The sequence below is a fragment of the Mustela putorius genome, unplaced genomic scaffold, assembly GCF_011764305.1.
Source record: "Mustela putorius furo isolate JIRA1106 unplaced genomic scaffold, ASM1176430v1.1 tig00003983_pilon_pilon_pilon, whole genome shotgun sequence".
NCBI classification, from domain to species: Eukaryota; Metazoa; Chordata; class Mammalia; order Carnivora; family Mustelidae; genus Mustela; species Mustela putorius.
The window spans coordinates 21333058-21355827 of record NW_025422123.1 but is presented as its reverse complement, the minus strand read 5'-3'; the positions used below and the strand labels follow the sequence as shown (position 1 = coordinate 21355827).

At 35.2% G+C, this 22770-nt stretch overlaps 1 protein-coding gene across 3 annotated transcripts in view; it reads left to right on the top strand.

Moving 5' to 3' along the window:
• HMGCLL1 (3-hydroxymethyl-3-methylglutaryl-CoA lyase like 1) overlaps nucleotides 1–22770 on the top strand; it is a 211970-nt gene that overhangs the window by 143346 nt on the left and 45854 nt on the right. The window contains exon 8 of one of the 3 annotated variants that reach the window (XM_045071033.1): nucleotides 2037–6111. The exons of the other annotated variants lie outside the window; for them this stretch is intronic. Within the exon in view, the coding sequence (XP_044926968.1) occupies nucleotides 2037–2087 (51 nt within the window). The 3' untranslated portion in view covers nucleotides 2088–6111. Of the gene's footprint in view, nucleotides 1–2036; nucleotides 6112–22770 lie in introns of those variants that run through there. 3 annotated transcript variants of the gene reach the window in all.

Sequence of the window (22770 nt, the reverse complement as noted above, 5' to 3'; positions counted from 1 at the left end):
CTTCCCGTCGCTTTGGATTCACTTCTCCGCGGGTCCTACCTTTCAGAAAGTGATTGTTTTTCTGTTTCCAGAATTGCTGTTCTTCTTGTCTTCCATCTGCCGATGGATTTTCGGGTGTTTGCAATCTTTAGATAAGCTATCTAGCTGATCTCTGGCTAGCTGAAGTAGTCTCCTCCCCTCGGTATTGTTTACATTTTAATAGTATTCTTCCAATCTATGAACACAAGATACTTTCCATTTATTTGTGGTTCCTTCAGTTTCTTTCATCAGTGTTTTCAGAGTAATTTCTTGATTTCTTGGTTAAATTTATTTGATGGTATTAAAAATGGGATCAATTTCTTTATTTCTTTTCTAGATAATTCATTGCTGTAACAGTTTTGTGGTTGAGTCTTTAGGATGATCAGTACAGAAAACTATGTCATCTGCAAGTAGAAACAATTTTACTTCTTTTTCTTCTTCTTTTATTTAATTCTTATGGCTTTCATTTTGTTGCCTGATTTATCTTGTAAGGACTTCCAGTACTATGTTGAATAGGAGTGAGGAGAGTGGACACCTTTTGCCTTAGTCCTGATTTTAGAGGACAAGCTTTCAACCTTTCTCCCCTGAGTACAATTTTTTTTTTTTAATTATGAATGAGTGTTCATTGGGTACTTTTCCTGCATCTACTGTGATGATGATTGGATTCCTTCCTTTCATTATAGTAATGTGATTTAAGTAATGTAGACGTTCAACCATCTTTGTACCCCAGAGGCAATACCCACTTGACTGTAGTGAACGATCCAGTTAATGGGCTGCTCAATTAATTTTATTTTAGTATTTTATTTTGGCATCTATATTCATCATGAATACTGGTGTGTGGTTTTCTAGTAGTGTCCTTCTCTGGCTGTGGTGTCAAGGTAATATTGGCCTTGTAAAATAAATGGGACTGTTCTCTGAAGGACTGGTATTAAATTTTTAAGTATTCATAAATATCACTATCAAAGACATCTCTTGGGCTTTCTTTTGTTGGAAGAATTTTTACGTCTTGGTAGGTTATATGTTTCTAAAAATTCTTCCATTGCTTCTACTTTGCCCAGTTGGCATATAGTTGATCATAGTAGCATTTTACCTTCTGTTTCTCTGGTATCAGTTGTAAGGATTTTTTAATTTTTTTCTCCTTAGTTTAGATAAAGCTTCCTCAACTTTAACTTTTCAAAGAATCCTGAATTTCCTCTCTTCTTTTTCTTTCTTCCCGTTTTCTAACTTTGGGTTCAGTTTGTTTTCTTATTGTAGTTCCTTTGCTTTGCTTGAAATACATTTTCTCTCTCTTCACTCTTATTGTATGTGTCTTTAAGGGCTAATGGGGGGTCTCATGTAGGTGGCATATTAATATGTCTTATTTTAATCAATTCAGCTATTTTATGTCTTTACATAAAAATGGAAGAAACTCTCTGATCTAAAGTAATCACTAATAGGTAAAGATGGTGACATCTGCTTTTGAAGCTATTGTTATTGAATTCTTCAGTTCTGAGATTTTGTTTGTTTCTTTGTGAAACTTCTCATTGTTTTCCTAGTTATGATCATTTGTATATATGCTCTTATAGTTCACTAAACTTCTTAAAAGCATTATTCTGAAGTCTTTGACAATACTACATAGATCTCTATTTCATTAGAGTTGTTGGAGCTTTATTAGTTTCTTTTAGTGGTATCTTTGCCTGATTTTTGCATTTTTAAAAAATATTTATTCATTTGACAGAGAGATCACAAGTAGGCAGAGAGTCAGGCAGAGAGAGAGGGGGAAGCCGGCTCCCTAACGAGCAGAGAGCCCCATGTGGGACTCGATCCCAGGACCCTGAGATCATGACCTGAGCCAAAGGCAGCAGCCTAATCCACTGAGCCACCCAGGTGCCCCGTGATTTTTGCATTTTAATAAGAAGGCTGCTTTTCTAAACTTTGCAGACTTGCTTTGTCATAAATAATATAGCACCCATCAGTTTGGGTTCTTAAAGTGTCTGCTGGTAATGTCCTTGGGTTTAGTGTTCATGTCTATTTTGCAGAGTCAATTGTTCAAGCTTGCCATCAGTGATTGGAGTTGTACCATTGGGTAAGTGCAGTTTGATTTGGACCTTTGGCTTGGTTCCCTGCCCCAATGAGGCTGAAGGATGGTCTCACTGGTTTGGTAGGTTCTCTGGTCAGGTTACTGGATGGTTGTGACTGGGTACTGTAATCAGCTTTAGAGGGTGCTATAACTTGTGTTTCCAGCCGCGTTGGAGCAACAGGACAACAACATGTTGTTGCGCAGCTTTCAGGCGCTCCCATCAGCCCTTCTGGTCAACTGGGGCCAGGCTGGGCTACAGCACGTTTGGCAGTTATTTAGCTCCCTGATCTGGGCAAACCAAGCTCAAGGATTGGTAACGCTCTTTGAGGGTTGGGATCACACAGGCATTCAACTGATCTCCCTGGTCCTAATGGACCATTGATTTGGTTCTGCCCTTAGCTAGTGGAGATGCTGCCTGTATGAATGTATTCTGCCAAGACTAGAGTGTTGACTGTTACAAGCCACTACACCTTTCTCTGTCACATGCAGGTTTTCTTTCCTCAATCAATACAGTGCAAGAACCCCAGTAGGATGTCACCCAGCCAGATGCACCGTGAGGCTTCCCCACCCCCCCTTGGAGGCACCTTTTTTTCCCTGGGGAGACCTCTCAGCATGGTCCTATACTTACCTAGGAGAGTGGCAGTGCAGTCTCCTTGTAGCTACTTTCTAATGCAGTATGCCTTTGTCCCTTAGGTCTCATTCCCCTGTTCTAGGATTGTCTTAGGGGGTGTGTTGTCCATGAGTAGTTGTTCTTATGGGGGAAAGCAAAGTCAGGAACAATGGATATTGCCTTCTAGGTGATGTCATTCCTCCTATAGGTTGGGTTTTAACACCCCAAACCATTATTTTTAAATATTTGGAAGCTATAGCTAAGCACAGGGAAAAATTCTGTACTTATAATTTCACCATGTAGGGGAAATTATTACATATGTAAGACTTATTTTAATAATTAATCGTATACACACATAATTAATGTTTTTGATCATGTATTAAGCTAAAAAACCTGTACCTCATGATCCCTACTGCACCCCTACACATACTTAGAGGCAATTTGAGGGTTAAGAATTGATTTTGGGTGAGAGGTAAACTTGGAAGTAATTAGCTGTCGATAATATTTAAATCCAAGGGTATGCATAAGATAATAGAGAAGAAATGAGGACAAAAGCTGAACTACCAAACTATTATATCAGTAGATCAAAGCAGATATTGAAGAAACTGAGAAATAGTATCTCATGAGGTGGAAGAAAATCAAGTTACTCTTGATTCCTAAACTTTCAAGGAAAAAGTATTTCAAAGAGAAGAGGGAATCAATGGTCTTAAGTGCTGGATAGAGGAATACTGCATATCGATAACATTATCTTTTCTTAATGGCTTCTGCCTTTGGAATTGTGCTTAGAAGAACCTTTAAATTATATAATCTGCTTACCTGTCTTTTCTTTGCCTTCATTTCTTATATTCCAATATTTTATCCAGTTGCACTGTATTTTAATTTATGGTAAAAGAATTTTTAATGTAGTTATTATACAACTTCTTTCCTCACCAATAGACAATGTTAAGCTATGACAAATGCTAGATTTTTATACTTTTTTCTCTCCCACCTAAGGCAACTGTGGCTTACTTACCAAGGTTAGATTAGTTGCCCAAAGGCACCAACTTGAAAGGTAATAGAATTAGGATAACAAGTTAGGTTATCTTGTCTCTTCCTGTCAGTTTTTCTGTTTTATTTCATGCAAGTGTCATACCTTTAATTACTGTGACTTTTTATTAGAGATTTAATCTAATATGGCACAACCCCTGTATTTAGTCTTTTTATCAAACCTTTATTTTTAAATATTTGTCTCATTTAACTAAATTTATCTAAAAATCTCATCCTTCAAATATCCATTGAAGACATAAATTTAGAGAGGAGCGACATAAGAATATTATCTCTCCATTCAATAAATTGGTCTATTTTACTTTTTTTCATGTTATAATTTATATAAAAATGAAATAGGTTATTTCAGTAGATGGCTTACAAATTTAGATTTCTAACCCTGGATGAGAATTGTTTAAATATATGCTTATGTTTTTCTTCCTGATTTTGGGTTGCTTCTTTCTTATATTTTTTCCATCTTTTTCTCCATGAGGCTCATTTCCTCATTAATTTTGGGGGGAAAAACTTTCCTTACAGGATATGGAAAATGTTTACAACATCCATTTCCTGAGGTAAAAAGTTGAGGTTTGAAAAGGATGCTTTCAGAATTAGATTCCCTTTACTTTGATCTCATAATAACTATAGATAACTAAATAAAGGTCATATTTCTTAGTAAAATGTTTCCAATTCAGTAAACATTCTTAAAGGAAACATTTGTTTCAATATCCAAAACCCACTGTTTTCACTCAAAGTCTAAATTAAAAGAATACTGTTTCTATTCTGTAAGGAAAGAAAATCCTATTTATTTTTCTACATAGACATTTTGGAACACTTCCCCTTGAAAATACACAAGACTTTATGGGTACCAGACCTTCAAGCGAAATATATTAGCATTCACATCAACTCTAAGAAGGCCAACAGTTATCCATAGTGTATCTATTAAAAAGAAAGGGAGATACTGAAACTAAGCAAGGTATTTTAATTAAAATATAGCTTTCTGAATTTGATCCTAGTTTACTTTTGACTCATTTTTTTTTAATATAAAGGTATAGAATTTACCAAGAGTTAAGGATCACCAGAGTGTGTGAGATTATATTAATTCAAAATAATGTGATTTAGGAATGTTACTATGTTTGCCAATGTGGTGTTTGGTTATTAAAAATCATGGTATTTACTGCAGGCTAAAGAAACAAATGGTATGTTCCCATCTGAAATCCTAGGTGAGTGTGTTCTTTTGTGGCATGGGTTGGAAGATGTGACTGTATTACAAAAAAGTTAAAGTAAAAACATAGAAGTGACATTAGGGAAGAGGCAGACGAAGAGTAGCCTCTCTTGGCCATTTGGCCTGAGAAGTAAATTGAAAAAAAAAAAAAAAAAAAGACATTTGTAATGAAATAATATTGAAGGGAACAACAATACATATAATATTAGATGAGCTGTTAATTATATTAACTACTTACCTTCTTAAAATTTTAGGTGCTTGAGAATTTGCTAAGTTGCTTGTCAAAGTGACTTTATATTCTTGCCTGACAGAAATAGGCTGGACCAAAGTTACAGGTAGCCCCTGCAAAGGGGATGCCCCCTAAAATCTGGTTTGCTTCTTGTATCTCACTTACTTGTTTTTCATCCCTGCAAGAATTTGAGTTATAGTGGTTGCTGGGTTTAAGACATAAAAATACTGGGACCTCTTCCTAAGCCAGGTTTCAATCAGAGTCTGTGGTCTTAGAAATTCTAGATCAGATTAATTGGAATTATAGGTTAAAATGAATCCTGTTGAACTACAGTCAGCTAAAGCAAATGAAAGTAGTAGATCTATACACATGTACGTTTATAATTATCTCTGTGTATTGTTTTAACCTTCAGACTTTTACACAAATGATTTCCTTTAGTTGAAAAAAAAATTACCTTTAAATATTTCAAGTGAGTTTCTACACTGTATGGAGATCTTGTCCTAATACAAAACTGGATGGGTATGGGGAACCAGCATAGATATAAAGTGTAAGATTATAGGAGAATCACTTGTGGTTATATAAATGAAAAAGTTAAGATGAGAGCAACAGGGAATTTATAATTTTATATTCAATGAAAATTCAAAGGAGATTTATTAAGACTTTGTATTTCAATACATATGCTGCACTCAAATGTAATATAAGGAAAAGTGTTCTGTTTTAAGTGTTGTCAGAGGTTGTGACTAAGAACAATAGGGGTGGCAAATTGTTCTCAGCAGACAGTAGAGGCTCCCATGCAGAATGTGGAAAGGCTGGTAAAGAGCTTTATAAAAAAGCCCAAGCCTGGGGAGAATAGGACTTGATCTTTAAGATGGAAGGATGTATGGGTGATTTTGAGAGTCCCTTCATTTTGGTTTATAGTCAAAGCCACATTCAATTCCTTGTTAGTAGATCTAAAATGTCCTCAGGTCTTAATTTGTCTTATTTTTTCCTTATCTTCTATCTCCCAAAAAAAAAAAAATTGTATAGGACATATTGGTGAAGAATAAATTTCTAGAGAAATATTTCTCCATCAATATGAAGTTATATATTTATCATGAAAAGAAATTGAAGTGAAATTCTCTTTCCCTCAGTATAGTTCTATGTGAGAATAACCTGGAAAAGACTTGGTTTACAGGGTTGACATCACCAAGATGTTGACATAGTGCTACTTGTGAGAAAAAGTGAAGTCAGAAGTAACAACTATTCAGGGACAAGGCACTACTCAGAGAATTGTAGAACACAGGAGTAAGTCTGAAGTACCACCTTGCACCTGAGAGACCAACACAACATGAGAAGGGTAAGATGAACAGATACATATAAGCACATTTCCCTTTTCCTGGGCTACACAGAACCATGTAATAAGTCTCCCCTCTGCCTCTCATTCCTCCAGTGGGAAGAGAGAGCCCAGGTGTCACATCCAGCCACTGCCTTTTCCACCACTGTGGGTACATCTACTGATTTCACCTCAGAGTTTTCAAGGGATACTGCAGGGCTCAACCTTTGGGAATCTAATTGTTCTGAGGGGAAGGAAGAAAGGGCTCCCAAAAAACAGTACTTGATTCTTGACAGGGTAATTTATATCCACACAATCCAAGTACGAATCCACACTAGTAGTTTTGTTCATCTTCAGATCCAAGTTGGTGGTGGACTCTAACCAGAGAGCTTAGTGAGGTGGAAGTCTTCCTAGTTTGCTTGCCCCTGAAGGCTGGTCTGTCCCTGCCTAGCCAGAAGAGCTGAGTCATAACCCCACCAATTCCTGATTGATTTATGACCCCTCCCAACTAGAAATCATGTTCAGGAAATTTTGAGAACCTGGAGTGTGCCATCATAGACCACCTAGTGTGGAGTGTAGCCTAAGTGCCCCCTGACAGGAAGAATGAGAACACCTGAAAACTGTAGTCAGGCAGGTGGACAGACCTCCTTGCACACACAGCAAAGCCAGTGGCTCTATTCTTGCATACACATCTGCTTGTGTCAAGACCACAGACACTTCAAAAACACAAATGTAAGATACCAAAATTTGTGGGTCACAGCAAAGGCAGTTCATAATGGTAAATATCCTAATTTTACAATTCAAGCAACCAGAACAAATTAAGCCCTAATGAACAAAATAGGGAATGAAGAGACAAGTCCATAGATATTTTCTATGAAGAGCTGGTTCTTTGAAAGGTAAATGAATTGGCAGACCTTAAGAAAGGAAAGAAATGTCAACCACCAATAATGGGTTAGAAACGACTATGAACAATTGTATACCAACAAATTGGACAGCCTGGAAGAAATAGATAAATTCCTAAAGACATATAACCAACCAAGACTTAATCACAATGAATTATAAGATCTGAACAGCCCTACTGCTACTACTAAGGAAATTGAACCAATAATTAGAAACCTCTCAACAAACAAAAGTCCAAGAACAGACTGCTTTGAGTAAGAAGTCATACTAGCCCTTCTCAAAATCTTCCCAAAACTATAAAAAAGGGAATGCTTCCAAACTCATGAGGCTAGCAGTCTTAGGCAGCCAAAATAAAAAACAAACAAACAAAACAACTACAGGCCATATCCCTGATAAATTTAGATGCAAAAATCCTCAACAAAGATTAGCCCACATTTAACACATGAAAAAGCTCATATAGCTATTCAAGTGGAATGTATTCCAGAGTTGCAAGGATGGTTCAACGTTCATGAGTCCATCAACATGATATACCATGTTAACAAAAAGAATGATAAGTCATATGATCATCTCCATAGATGCAGAAAAGGCCTTTAACAAAACAAAGTCCATTTATAATACTAATTCTCAACAAAGCCTGGGTAGAGGAAAGAGCACTCAACAAAGACCAGATATGACAAGTCTGCAACTAACATGATACTTGATGAAAAGCTGAAAGTTTTTTCTCTAAAATCAGAAAAAAGACAAAGATGTTCACTCTTTCCACTTCTATTTAACATAGTACTGGATGTCTTAGCCAGTGTAGTAAGGCCAGAATAAGAAATAAAAGGGATCCAAAGTGGAAAGGATGAAGGTAAAGTGTCACTGTTTGTGGATGACATACCACATATTGAAAAGCCTAGAGACTGAACCAAAAAAACCTCTTAGAAATAATAAACAAGTTCAATAAAGTTGCAGTAAATTTATCTAAGGAAGTTAAAGGCTGATACACTGAAAACTCTAAGATACTGATCAAAGAAATTGAAGAAGATAAATATAATTGGAAATATAGTCCTGTTCATGGATTAGAAAAATTAATATTGGTAAAATGTCCATATTATGCAAAGCAATCTACAGATTTATTGTAATCACTATTAAAGTTCCAATGGCATTTTTCCATAAAACAGTTTTAAGATTTATATAGTACTACAACTGGTAAAATCACTAGATAAAAATATGGGCGTTCCTCAAAAAGTTAAAAAGAGAACTAATTATAATCCAGCAATCACACTATTATTTTCCCCAAGAATGCAAAAACACTAATTCGAAGGGATACATGCATCTCTATGTTTATAGCAGCATTACCTAGGATAGCCAAGATAAGGAAGCAGCCCAGTGTCCACCGATTGATGAACTGATAAAGGTGATATATATGTTGTGTGTGTTTATACATACACACAGGAATACTATTCAGCCAAAAGAGTGAAATCCCACCATTTGCAATAACGTGGATGGAGACAGACAGTAGAATGCTAAGTGAAGTCAGAGAAAGAACGGGTACCATATGATTTCACTCATCTGTGGAATTTAAGAAACAAATGAGCAAAGGGGGGAGAGAGAGAGAGAAACCAAAATACAGATTCTTAATTGTAGATAACTGATGGCTACCAGAAGGGAAGTGAGTGGGAGAATGGTTTTAATAGGTGATGGGGGTTAGGGAGTACACGTAATAAGTCTTGATTGATAAGCATTGAGTCATTATGAAACTGTAGAAACTCTATTTTGTACGCTTGAAACCAGTGTAATACATGCAGTTAATTGTGATTAAAATAAAAACTTTAAAAAAGACCCCAAATATTCCAAGTAATCTTGAAAGAACAAAGGCAGAGGAATAATACTCTGTTATTTCAGAATGTATTATAAACCTACAGTAATTAAAACAGTGGTATTGGCATAAAAATAAATGAATAGCTCAATGGAACAGAAGAGCAGCCAGAAATAAACCTGCAAATACAAGGTCAATTGATTTTTGGCAGAGGAGCCAGACATATGCAATAGGGAAAGGATAATCTTTATGATAAATGGTGTTGGGAAAATAAGATTGCCACATGCCACAGAATGAAACTAAACTAGAATGACACCATAAAACTTCTAGAAGAAAACATGGTGGTAATTTGGCACATCCATTATAGAAAGTGGTATGGAGGTACCTCAACAAAATTAAAATTAGAGGGGCGCCTGGGTGGCTCAGTGGGTTGAGCCACTGCCTTCGGCTTGGTTCATGATCTCAGGGTCCTGGGATCGAGCCCTGCATCGGGCTCTCTGCTCAGTAGGGAGCCTGCTTTCTCCTCTGCCTCTCTGCCTACCTGTAATCTCTCTTTGTCAAGTGAATAAAATCTTTAAAAAAAAAAATTAAAATTAGAACTACCATTTGATCCAGCAATTTCATTTTGAAATGGAAGTTATTTGAATGAGATGAAAATACTAATTTAAAAAATGATACATGAACCATCATATTTACTGAATCATTATTTACAATTGTTAAATATCGAAACAAGTGCCCACTGATTAATAAAGATGTTTATACAATAGAATATTTAGCCATAAAAAATGAAATTGTGCCATTTGCAGCAAGGGTGGATTTCAAGGGCATTTGTTAAGTGAAATAAGTCAGGTAGAGATAAATGCTGTATGATCTTTCTTATATCTAGAATGTAAAAAAAAAAAAAAAAAAAAAAAAAAAAAAACCCTCATAGATACAGAGAATATATTGGTGGTTGTCGGGGGTTCCTGAACTATTTTTTTAATAGAATAATTTATAATAAAAAATATGACACCTTTTATCCATTTCAAAAATATTTTTAGAAAGAAAATTCAACAAAAAGCTTTAGCAGCCTTGAAGCCACTTCTTCCACTGTACCCAGGCTAGAAAATCAATTTTTGCCCCACTTATTGCTGACAGCAGCCTTCAGCCCTTCCAACCAGGGAACTGTATCAGAGTGCATAGAGCGCTGCAGGGCCCATCCAACAACCCTGCCTACAGTGGCACTTAAGAAGAGAACACAGCTGTGGCTTTCCTTAGCTGCAGAGAAAAACTGGTGGCCTCACTTGACCAGGATATTCAGTGTACCTTTTTGTCTGATTAGAGCCCCCATATAATAACCCATTATAAGCCCTGGGTCTTCTCTTGCTTTCCTCCCATGCAGGGAAGCTAATTCATAGCCCCAGATAATACTGACTAGACTACCCAGTCATGAACATCATCTAATAAGTTTGACTAGAGAATTAAGGAAACTGATGAATGAACCAATTTATAGCCTCATTTGGGTATGGAACCAAGCCAGCAGCCCTATCCAACTGTTTTCAGCCAGTGGTACACTCACCCTGAACTTCAAGCATGACCATTTGACTCACCCTAAAATAGACATAGTAGTAGATCCCATTTGGTCAAGGACTTTACAGTTAAACATAGAACCAAAACTGAACAAACTGTTGGAGAACTGTCTCTGACAAAGAGAACCTGCAAAGTTTGGAAGATGAGACCACTTAGGTGCTCAAACAACAGTATTACAAATCAAGGATCATGAAAATGGAGATAAATTTGACACAAAGGAAATTTAAAAAGCTGTAACAGCTGATCCTAAAGAAATTAAGACCTATGAATTCTCAATTCAAAATAATCATTGTAAACTTTTGTGAACTACAAGAACACTAATTAGGAAAACAATATATGAGCTAAATGAGAAGTTCAAGAAACTACCCCCACACACAAAAACCTAGAGCTAAGAAATAAAATAAATGAAAGGATATGTTCTTTAGATTCAAAAGCTGATTTGATCATACAGAAGGAAGAATAGGTGACCTGAAAGACAGGACATTTGAAATTATTCAGACATCAGAGGAGTAAAAGGAAAAAAAAAAAGAAGAAGAAAGCCTAGGTGCTTATGAACACAATGAAAAGAAACAATATTTGCCGTAGGAATTCTGGGAGGTGAAGATAAAGATAAAAATGACAGAAAATATATTTAAAACAATATAGACTAAAAGATTCTCAAACCTTGTAAGGGAAACAGGCATCCAGATTTAAGAGGCCCAAAACACTCCAAATAGAGTGACCTGAATAAGGCTATACCAAGACATATTACAATTAACTTATCAAAAATCAAAAAATTCTAAAACAACAAGAGAAAAGGGGAAGTTACATAATAGGGAAGCCTCATAATAAGACTGTCAATAGATTTCTCAATAAAAACTTTTCAGCCCAGAGGAAAATGAGATGATATATTCAAAATATTGAAAAAAATCAACCAATATTTCTATACATGGGAAAGCTTTCCTTCAGAGATTTAGGAGGGATAAAAGTTTTACAAACAAAACAAAGTTGAGGGACTTCTAGTCCTGCCTACAAGAAAAGTTATAGAGGGGAAATAAAAAGGGTGTTAATTAAGTCATAAAAATATCAGGGCTATTAAAGTTACTGGTAATAGAAATAGGTAGTCAAAGTTGGATTCTGTAGTGTGGTAATGGTGGTATATAATTCACTTACAACGTGATTTAAATAATGCTTAAAAATGTAGTTATGGGGATGCCTGGGTGGCTCAGTTGGTTGGACGACTGCCTTCAGCTCAGGTCATGATCCCGGAGTCCCGGGATCGAATCCCACATTGGGCTCCCAGCACCATGGGGAGTCTACTTCTCCCTCTGACCTCCTCGCTCATGCTCTCTCTCTCACTGTCTCTCTCTCTCTCAAATAAATAAATAAAATCTTAAAAAAAATGTAGTTACGGTTATTTTTACTATAATAATATTGCACAATATAAAATATGTAAATTCTAACACCATTAAACTAAAAGTGTGCAGAAAGGAGAAATGAAAGTGAAAAGTAAAGTAATTCCATTGCAATTAAGTTGTTATTACTTTAAAATAGAGGGTTAGAGTTTTAAGATATCTAACATAGACTCATTACAACCACATAGAAAGACTAGTAGTAATAACATGTGTTAAAGAAGTCAAAGTATACTGATACCACAAGGTATCAAAACACAAAAAAGGGACAGTGGGCTAAGAAAAAGGAACAGTGGGCTAAGAAAAAGGAACAATAGATTCACAAAAAAGCAGAAAACAATAAACCAAATTTTAATAATAAATCCTAAATGTATTAAATTTTTCAATCAAAAGACATAGAGTGACTAAATGGAAAACAAAATGGAAAACATGATCCAACAATATGCTGCCAATAGGAGACTCCCTTTAGCCTTAAAAACAAACAGACTAAAAACAAAATAATGGAAAAATCTCATTTTCAGTGTTAACCACAAAAAAGCAGAGGGAGATAGATAAAATCTTTAAAAATAGGAAAAAGGTACAAAAAGGCCATGCGTCAATCAAGAAGATGTGACTACTAAATATTTATGTGCCCTACATCAGAGCACCTAAATATATAAAGCATAAACTAAGGGAACTAAAAGAAAAATTAGATAGGAATACAATAATAGTTGGAGATTTTAATACCCCACTCTCAACAATGAGTATTGTATCCAGACAGAGAATCAATAAGGAAACAGCAGATTTGAACATTATCATCCAAATGGGCCTAATAGACTTATGTAGAATATATATATCTGATAATAGGAGACTATAGACATATCTCTGACATATTTGGGGTTTTGTTCCAGGTCACCACAATAAAGTGATTATTGCAAAAATGATGATTGCATCTAATGATTTTGTTGGTTTCCCGGTACAGTGCATATGAAAGTTATGCTTACATTATATGTGTACACTATTTACACAGTATATAGCCTAAGAAATGTTCAATAGCATGATGTCTAAAAAATGTACATACCTAAACTAAATATTTTGTTGCTAAAAAAAAATGCTAAGCATCATCTGAGCTTTCAGGGAGTCATAATCTAATGACAGGTCACCATAACAAAGTACTAATGAGAAAGTTGAAATATGGAAAGAATTACCAAAATTATAACACATACCAACTGAGAAAATGCTGTTGAAATAATGATGCTAGTATGTTATGTAACTCAGGGTTAACACACACCTTTAATCTGTAAAACATATAGAGTACCTGTGAAGTAAATAAAGCTCAATAAAAGGAGGTATGCCTATATACATTTTTCTCAAGTTCACATCAATCATTAACTAGGAGTGTCCATATGTCAGGCCACCAAACAAGTTTCAGCAAATTCAGGAACACTGAAATCATACCAACTATCTTCTCTGACTAGATGGTATGTATGGAACAGGAAATCTATAAAAAGAGCAAAACTGACAGCACCAGTCATTGACTGTAACTGCAGGAGAGACCTTGAGCCAGAAGCAGCCAGGAATGACCTTCCCAAATAATGACCCAGAGAGAATCAAATGATTGCGCTCTTCCAAGTTGTTGAAGTTTGGGATGATTTGTCACACAGCAAAAAAAAAAAAAAAAGCAAAACAAAATTTCAAGAATACTTGTATATGAAGCAACTTTCTCTTAAGCAACCAATGGATAAAAGAAGAAATGAAAGGGTAAATTAAAAAGTATCTTGAGACAAAAATGGAAACACCACATACCAAAATGTATAAGATGCAACAAAGCAGTTCCAAGAGGATAGTTGATAACAATAAACACCTACAATAAGAAGCAAGAAAGATCCCAAGTAACCAACTAATCTTATCCCTTAAAAAGTAGAACAAATTGAGCTCATGATTAGCAGAAGCAGAAAAAAAAAAAATGAGAATAAAGCAGATAGAAATAAAAAAGAGAACAGAAAAGCAAGAGAAAAGTTTGACCAATCCAAGAAATCAGTTCTTTGAAAATATAAACTTGAGAAACTTTTATTTGGACTAACTAAAGAGAAAATAGAACAATTACCAACAAAATTATAAATGAGAAATGGGACATTACAACAGCTAACATAAAAATATAAAGGATCACAAAAGGCTACCCTTATCAACATATGCCCACAACCTGGACAGCCTAGAAGGAATGGTGTAAAATTCTTAGAAACCTAGAGCTTACAAGAATGAATGAGAAAGAAATTTAAAAATCTAATAAGAGACTGAGTTACTAGTAAGGAGATTGAATCAATAATCAAAAACTTCTCAACAGAGGAAAGCCCAGGACCAGATGGCTTCACTGACTGATGAATTTTGTCCAACACCTATATAATTTATACCACTTCTCAATTTTTTTAAAATGATAAGCAGGGAACATTTCTAAACTCATTTTATAAGGCCAGAATTTCCCAGATTTCAAACCCAGCAAAAAGACGCGGCTAAGGAAACTACAGATCAATATTTTTGATCAATATGGATATAAAAATTCTCAATAAAATACTAACAAATTGAATTCAGTGCATTTAAAATCACATACCATAATCAAGTGGGTATAATTCCTGGGATACAAGGACAGTTCAATAACCACAAATCAATCAACAGGATACATTAATAGAATAAAAAAGAATTGCATGGTCATCACAAAAGAAACTTGAAAAGCATTGGACAGAATTCAACATCCATTCATGATTAAAGGCACTTAACAAATTAGGATATAAAGGACAAATTTCAATGTAATAAAGGTTGTGTATGATATGTCCCCAGACAGCATACTCAACAGACAAAAGTTGAAAGCTTTTCCCTAAGATTGATGTGATTCCCACTCACCACTCCTATTCAACACAGTATTGGAAGTCCTTTCCAGAGCAATTAGTTAAGATGCAACATGGGGGCTTAAGTGGGTAGGAGAAGAATCAATGAAACAAGATGGGATTGGGAGGGAGAAAAACCATAAGTGACTCTTAATCTCACAAAACAAACTGAGGGTTGCTGGGGGGAGGGGGGTTGGAAGAAGGGGGGTGGGGTTATGGACATTGGGGAGGGTATGTGCTTTGGTGAGTGCTGTGAAGTGTGCAAACCTGGCGATTCACAGACCTCTACCCCTGGGGATAAAAATATATGTTTATAAAAAATAAAAAATACATAATAATTACATATGAAAATTATAAAGGAAGAAGTAAAACTGTCTCTATTTGTAGGTGGTATGATTTTATATGTTGAAAATCCCAAGTCTCCACAAAAATCAAATCCACTAAAGTTATAGGATGCAAAATTAACATACAATTAACAGTAGCATTTGATACACTAATAGCAAATTATCTGAAAAAGAGTAATGATGTACTATATGTTGGCTAATTGAACTTAAAAAAGAAGGGGAAGAACAACAACAACAACAAAAAACAAGACTGAAGTCCTCACAATGCCAGATTTGAAAAAGAACTACAAAGCTGAGTAATCAAAACAATGCTGCTGGCACAATAATGGACACATAGATCAGTGGAACAAAATAGCCCAGAAATAAACCCATACTTACATGATCAATTAATCTACAGCAAAGATGTCAAGAATATACAATAGGCAAAAGACAGTCTCTGTAGTATATTGTGATGAAGAAACCGAATACATACCAAAAGAATGACAATGGACCACTTTCTTACACCATATAGAAAAATAAACTCAAAGTGAATTAAAGACCTAAATGTGATACCTAAAGCCATACAAGTGCTAGAAAAAAACAAAGGCAGTTATGTCTTCGACATCAGCCTCAGCGACATTTTTCTAGTATGTCTCCTAAGGCAAAGGAAACAAAACCAAAAATAAACTAGTAGGACTATAGCAATATAAAAACTTTTGCACAGTGAAGCAAACCATAAAAATTGATAAGGGAATCTAACGAATGGGAGAAGACATTAATAAATTATATTTGATAAAGGGATAATATCTAAAATAAACTTTTACATCTCAAAACCAAATAATAATCCACTTGAAAAGTGGGCAGAGGATCTGAATAGACCTTTTTCAAAGAAGACAAGCAGATGACCAACAGACATTAGGGAAATAGGAATCTAAACCACAATGAGATACTACTTTATGCTTGTCAGAATAGCCATCTTCAAAAAGACAACAGATAACAAGTGCTGGTGAGGATGTGGAGAAAAGGGAACCCTTTTGCCCCATTGCTGGGATTATAAACTGGTATAGTCACTATAGAAAAGAGTACTCTCAAAAAATTAAAAATTGAACCACTTTATGATCCAGCACTTTCACTTCTGGGAATACATCTAAAGAAATGAAAACAGTGATCTGAAATATGCAAACTACTCATTCAATGAGGTTTTCTTTCTTTTTTCCATTTCTGATAATTTATTACATTCTATGAATTCTCATTTAACCTAACTTTTCAGATATGTTGGTATAACCTTTTCATCCACAACCCCACATGCACAGCAGTGTTCACCACAGTCATGATATGGAAGCAGCTGAAGTGTTCATTGACAGATGTGTGGACCAAGAAGTTTGTAATATATAATGTGAAATATTCAGCCACAAAAAAGAAGTTCTTCCATTTGTAACAACATGATACACTTTGAGGACATTATGTTAAGTGAAATAAGGCAGACAAAGAGAAAGGGAATACTGTATAACCTCTCTTATATATCGAATTTAATAAAAAAATACCTGTAGGAAAAAAACAAGCTCATAAAAAAAGGATCACTTTTGTGGTTATCAGAAGTGAGGAAAGGAGAGAAGAGAAATTGGGGAACTATCTTCAGAATGAGTAAGCTTCAAGTTAAAAAAATTAAATAGGTACTGATGATGGGTATAGCATCAGGATTTTATATCTATATCTATATTTATATCTATATATATCTTATTCTTTTTTTGCTTTTCCTTTTTAATGTGTCTATATGAGATGATAGATGCTAATTAACCTTATTGTTGTAATCATTTCCAATATATGTAAATCAAGCCATTATGCTCTACACCTTAAACTTACACAGTTATGTATATTAATTATATCTCAATTTAACAAGATGTCATCTCAAATGCAAATTTTCATTCCACAAAAGACAAAGAGAATGACTGGCATTGCAATGGTGCCTCACGAGTGATTTGAGAGAAATCTAACCAAATATGTAAAAAGTTTAAACATCTATGTGATTACTAACCTAGATTCATGCATGTTTTTATATTTCCTTTGAACAATATTTTCATCTTCAAGAACTGTTTGGGTTATATGAAATATTTTGGTAATGACTCTCATTTTTTAAAATAAATACATGAATTCTTTTTTTTTAAAGATTTTATTTGTTAGACAGAGATCACAAGTAGGCAGAAAGGCAGGCAGAGAGATAGGAGGAAGCAGGCTCTCCATGGAGCAGAGAGCCCGATGCGGGGCTCAATGACCCTGGGATCATGACCTGAGCCAAGGGCAGAGGCTTTAACCCACTGAGCCACCCAGGCGCCCCATGACTCTCATTTTTAAAACATATTTGTTCTTTTATAATCCATTCACCCAAAGATGTTTCTACTCTGTAAATTTTTAAGACTTCACTCTATCATGTCTCAGATAAATCCCCAAGTTAATTCATATCTACTAGTTTTTCATTTGTTCTTTTCTTTCTCTCCTATTCTAAATTCATGTGGAAATGTTGCTATGTTTCTTCCTAAATTCTATAAATAGTTCATTAGTTCATGAGCTTCTTCACAGCTCACTTCTGATGTCATAGAAGAGATGAGAAGATGGAATGTACAATGTTACAGTAAACAAAACATAGTAAGAAAAGGTTATGCCAACATATTTGAAAAATTAGATGAAAAGAAAATTCATACATGATATAAATTATCTGAAATGGAAAAAAGAAATAGATCTGCATTGAAATAGTAGTTCACATTTTTTCCACAGAGAAAACATCAGACTCAGATGCTTTTATGGGTAAATTATATCGAACACAAAGTAAGAGAGTAGTTTATGTATTACACAAACATTTTCAGACAATATTGAAATACGTAACCTACCCAATTTCTTTTTACTACTTAAGGTTTTATTTATTTATTTGACAGAGAGGGAGAGAGAGAGAGAGCACAAGCAGGGGCAATGGGAAAAAAAGCAGCAGGCTCCCTGATGAGCAGAGAGCCAAGGTGGGGCTCAGTCCCAGGACCCTGGGATCATGACCTGAGTCAAAGGCAGGCACATAACAAACTGAGCCTAACCCAGGTACCCAAAGACAGCAAAATAATGAGGCAAAGATAGGCATATGAACCAAATGACAAAATAGAAAGCTTTTAAAAGAGAGACTCAAGTACTTGATTTGTAATAAAAGCATCAATACAATTTAGTGGGGAAAACATGATGTTTTCAGTAAATGGTGCTTGTTCAATTAGGTATCCACATAGAGAAAAAAAATCTTAACCCCTGCCTCACACTGTACACAAAATCAAGTACTGATGTCTTCTAAATCTAAATGTGGAAGTAAATAGCATGAGAGAAAATGATTTGTATACACAGATTTATTACATAATAAAGAGATAAGAAGATAGAAAAATATCAATAAGCAAACAACCTTAAAATGAGAATTTTCTGTCCATAAAAAAGACAAATTATAAAGCCCTGGTATCAGCTCCACATGTAAAGAGCTTGAAATCATCATCCTCATCTGTAAAATAAGAAAAAAAAAAAAAGTCAATTTTTTTGGACCCATTAGAGAACAGATTGCAAGGCAAGCTTCCATCCTGAAATCTGGAGATAGACAAATCCAGAGATGCACAGCTAAGATTTCTTTACTGTTAGGTGCATTTAAATGATATTTCTTGACAAACTGCTGGAGGCTAAGCATGGATAAACAGGAGGTGAGGAGCCAGTCTCAAAGGAGTCATCATAATTTCTTGAGTTTTACCTCAAGGAACCCCATCAAGTTCTAACATCTTCCTGTGGGTTATACAAGGAGAGTGGAAGAATGTTCACTATACAATATTATCAAAGATTCTACCTTCAAAGGACTATTCTCTAGGGAGAAGGCCTTACCAGAACCTTATCCCAGCTAGAGAAGGATACCCATCCCACTCTAGTCCCTGCCAAACTTCGTGTCTTTCTAACAGGGTAGGGGGGGAAATGATACTGCTGGAGAAATATTTGTGAAGGTCACCTCCACATAGGCTCACTAAAAGTCTGAGAATCTTAAGATTATAAGATGCCTCCCTTCCCCTATACCTTATCATCACACCAATAAGTCCTCAGTATACTCACCCTGAATTAAAGCTGAAAAGGCTACAAGATATAAACTCTCTTTAAGGGGGAATACTTATGGAATTCCTTGACAAAATCAAGGAAACTAGAGAAATTTGAAGCCTCTGATTATTACAGTTACAACAAACATTCACAACAACCTAACTCCTTGCTAGACTAACAAAGCCTCGCACTTGTTTAGCTTATTTTCCTTAGTTTCTGTCATCAGATACAACATGTCTGGCTTTCAACAACAGCAACAAAAAATCACAAAAGCAGCCAAAAGCCAGGAAGAAAACAGAAAACAAAGTCTAAAGGCACAAAACACAGAACCAGACTCAGATATAATACAGATATTAGAACATTCAGACTGGGAATTTAAAGTGACTATAATTACAGTGTTAAGCACTTTAAGGGCTAAAGTAGAAACATGAAAATAAAAAGAGTTGTGAATATAGCAGAGAGATGGAAACTCTAAGAAGGAATTAAAAGGAAATTCAGATATGGACCCTCAACTCTATGGTCAAATAATCTTCGACAAAACAGGAAAAAATATACAATGGAAAAAAGACAGTCTCTTCAATAAATGGTGCTGGGAAAACTGGGCAGCTATATATAGAAGAATGAAACTCGACCATTCTCTTACACCGTACACAAAGATAAACTCAAAATGGATAAAAGACCTCAATGTGAGACAGGAATCCATCAGAATCCTAGAGGAGAACATATGCAGTAATCTCTTCGATATTAGCCACAGCAACTTCTTTCAAGGTATGTCTCCAAAGGCAAAGGAAACAAAAGCGAAAATAAACGTTTGGGACTTCATCAAAATCAAAAGCTGCACAGCAAAGGAAACAGTCAAGAAAACAAAGAGGCAACCCACGGAATGGGAGAAAATATCTGCAAATGACAGTACAGACAAAAGTTTGATATCCAGGATCTATAAAGAACTCCTCAAACTCAACACACACAAAACAGATAATCATATCAAAAAATGGGCAGAAGACATGAACAGACACTTCTCCAATGAAGACATACAAATGGCTATCAGACACATGAAAAAATGTTCATCATCACTAGCCCTCAGAGAGATTCAAATTAAAACCACATTGAGATATCACACCAGTTAGAATGGCCAAAATTAGCAAGACAGGAAACAACATGAGTTGGAGGGAATGTGAGAAAGGGGAACCCTCTTACACTGTTGGTGGGAATGCAAGTTGGTGCAGCCTCTCTGGAGAACAGTGTGGAGATCCCTCAAGAAATTAAAAATAGAACTTCCCTATGACCCTGCCATTGCACTACTGGGTATTTACCCCATCTTACAGGATACAGATGGAGTGAAAAGAAGGGCCATCTGTACCCCAATGTTTAGAGCAGCAATGGCCATGGTCGCCAAACTGTGGAAAGAACCAAAATGCCCTTCAACAGACGAATGGATAAGGAAGATGTGGTCCATATACACTATGGGGTATTATGCCTCCATCAGAAAGGATGAATACCCAACTTTTGTAGCAACATAGACAGGACTGGAAGAGATGATCCTGAGTGAAATAAGTCAAGCAGAGAGAGTCAATTATCATATGGTTTCACTTATTTGTGGAGCATAACAAATAGCATGGAGGACATGGGGAGTTAGAGAGGAGAAGGGAGTTGGGGGAAATTGGAAGGGGAGATGAACCATGAGAGACTATGGACTCTGAAAAACAATCTGAGGGGTTTGAAGTGGCGGGGGGGGGGTGGGAGGTTGGGGGAACCAGTTGGTGGGTATTAGAGAGGGCACAGAATGCATGGAGCACTGGATGTGGTGCAAAAATAATGAATAGTGTTATGCTGAAAATAAATAAAAAAATTTAAAAAATAAAATACAAATAAAAGGAAATTCAAGGGGGGGAAAGGGAACAGAAATGAAAAATGAGATGAATTCATTCATAGCCAAGGAGAGAATCAGTGAGCTTAAAAATATGTCAAAAGAAGCCTCATTAAACTAAAATGCAAAGGGAAAAATCATGGGAAAAAATAAAAACTGATTATAAATCAACTGTGGGACAACTTTAAAAAGTGTAACCTGTGTTATTAGAGTACCAGAAGGAGAAGAAGAAGAGAACAGAATAGAAGGAATATCTGAAGTATCTGAGGATATTTCAAAATTAATGGCAGACACCAAACCAAAGATCCAAGAAACACAGAGAACACCAAGCAGAATAAATATAAAAGTATCTATGCCTAGGCATATCATATTCAAATTGCAGAAAACTAAAGATAGAGAAAATCTTTTTAAAAAGCCAGAGGAAAATAAACATCTTACTTGTATAGAAACAAAATAATTACATTGGATTTCTCGTTAGAAACCATGCCAGCAACAGGAAAATCAGGTGAAATATTTAAAATGTTGAAGGAAAAAACCCACAATTCTAGCATTCTGTATTCAAAAGAATTAATTCTTCAAAGGTGGTAGGGAAACAAATGCTTTTTCAGACAAAAACTGATAGATTTCATTGTCAATAAATTGCCCTACTAGAACTGTGAAAGATATTCTTCATAGATAAGGTAAATTATGTGTGTCTGAAAAATCAGATCTACATAAGAAAGAAAGAGCAGATGCAATAAAGGAAAGTAAAATACAATTATTTTATTTGAAATACTCTTAATACATCTAACAGACATCCGTTTGTTCCAAGTAATAATAGTTATGAGGTATCGAGTAATTTTAACCTAAGGATAAATGAGATGAGTGACAGCAGTGTTACAAGGGATGGGAGGGAGGAATGGGGAATACTCTGTTATAAGGTACCAGCACTACACATAAATGCTATTGGATTACTTGAAGGTGAATTTAGACTTTAAAAATGTCTATGGGAAAACCTAGGGGAAATCACTAAAAACTTTTTAAAGAATTATATGCAACTAATGAATTGTTGAACACTACATCAGAAACTAATGATGTAGTATGTTGGCTAATTGAACATAATAATTTTTTTAAATACTCAAACCTATACTGATTTAAAAAAAAAAATTATAATTGATATACTAAGAGATACAATAGAGTCATATAAAATGTTCTGTTAAAACAAGAGAAGACTGAAAAAGATGGGAGAAATTAAAAAATTCAATGAATTAAACACATTTACAAACATGGTGTTTATTAATCTACCCATAATCTCAGTCATTTCAAATATATTTGTATATGTGTGTGTGTGTATGTGTATATATATATATATATTCTGTATATACATTTATACCTATAACATTAATGCACCAATGTGAAGACAGAGATTGTCAGAGTGGATAAGAAGTAAGACCTAACTATTTGTTGTATACCAGGAATCTCCTTTAAACATGAATACTCATGTATACATA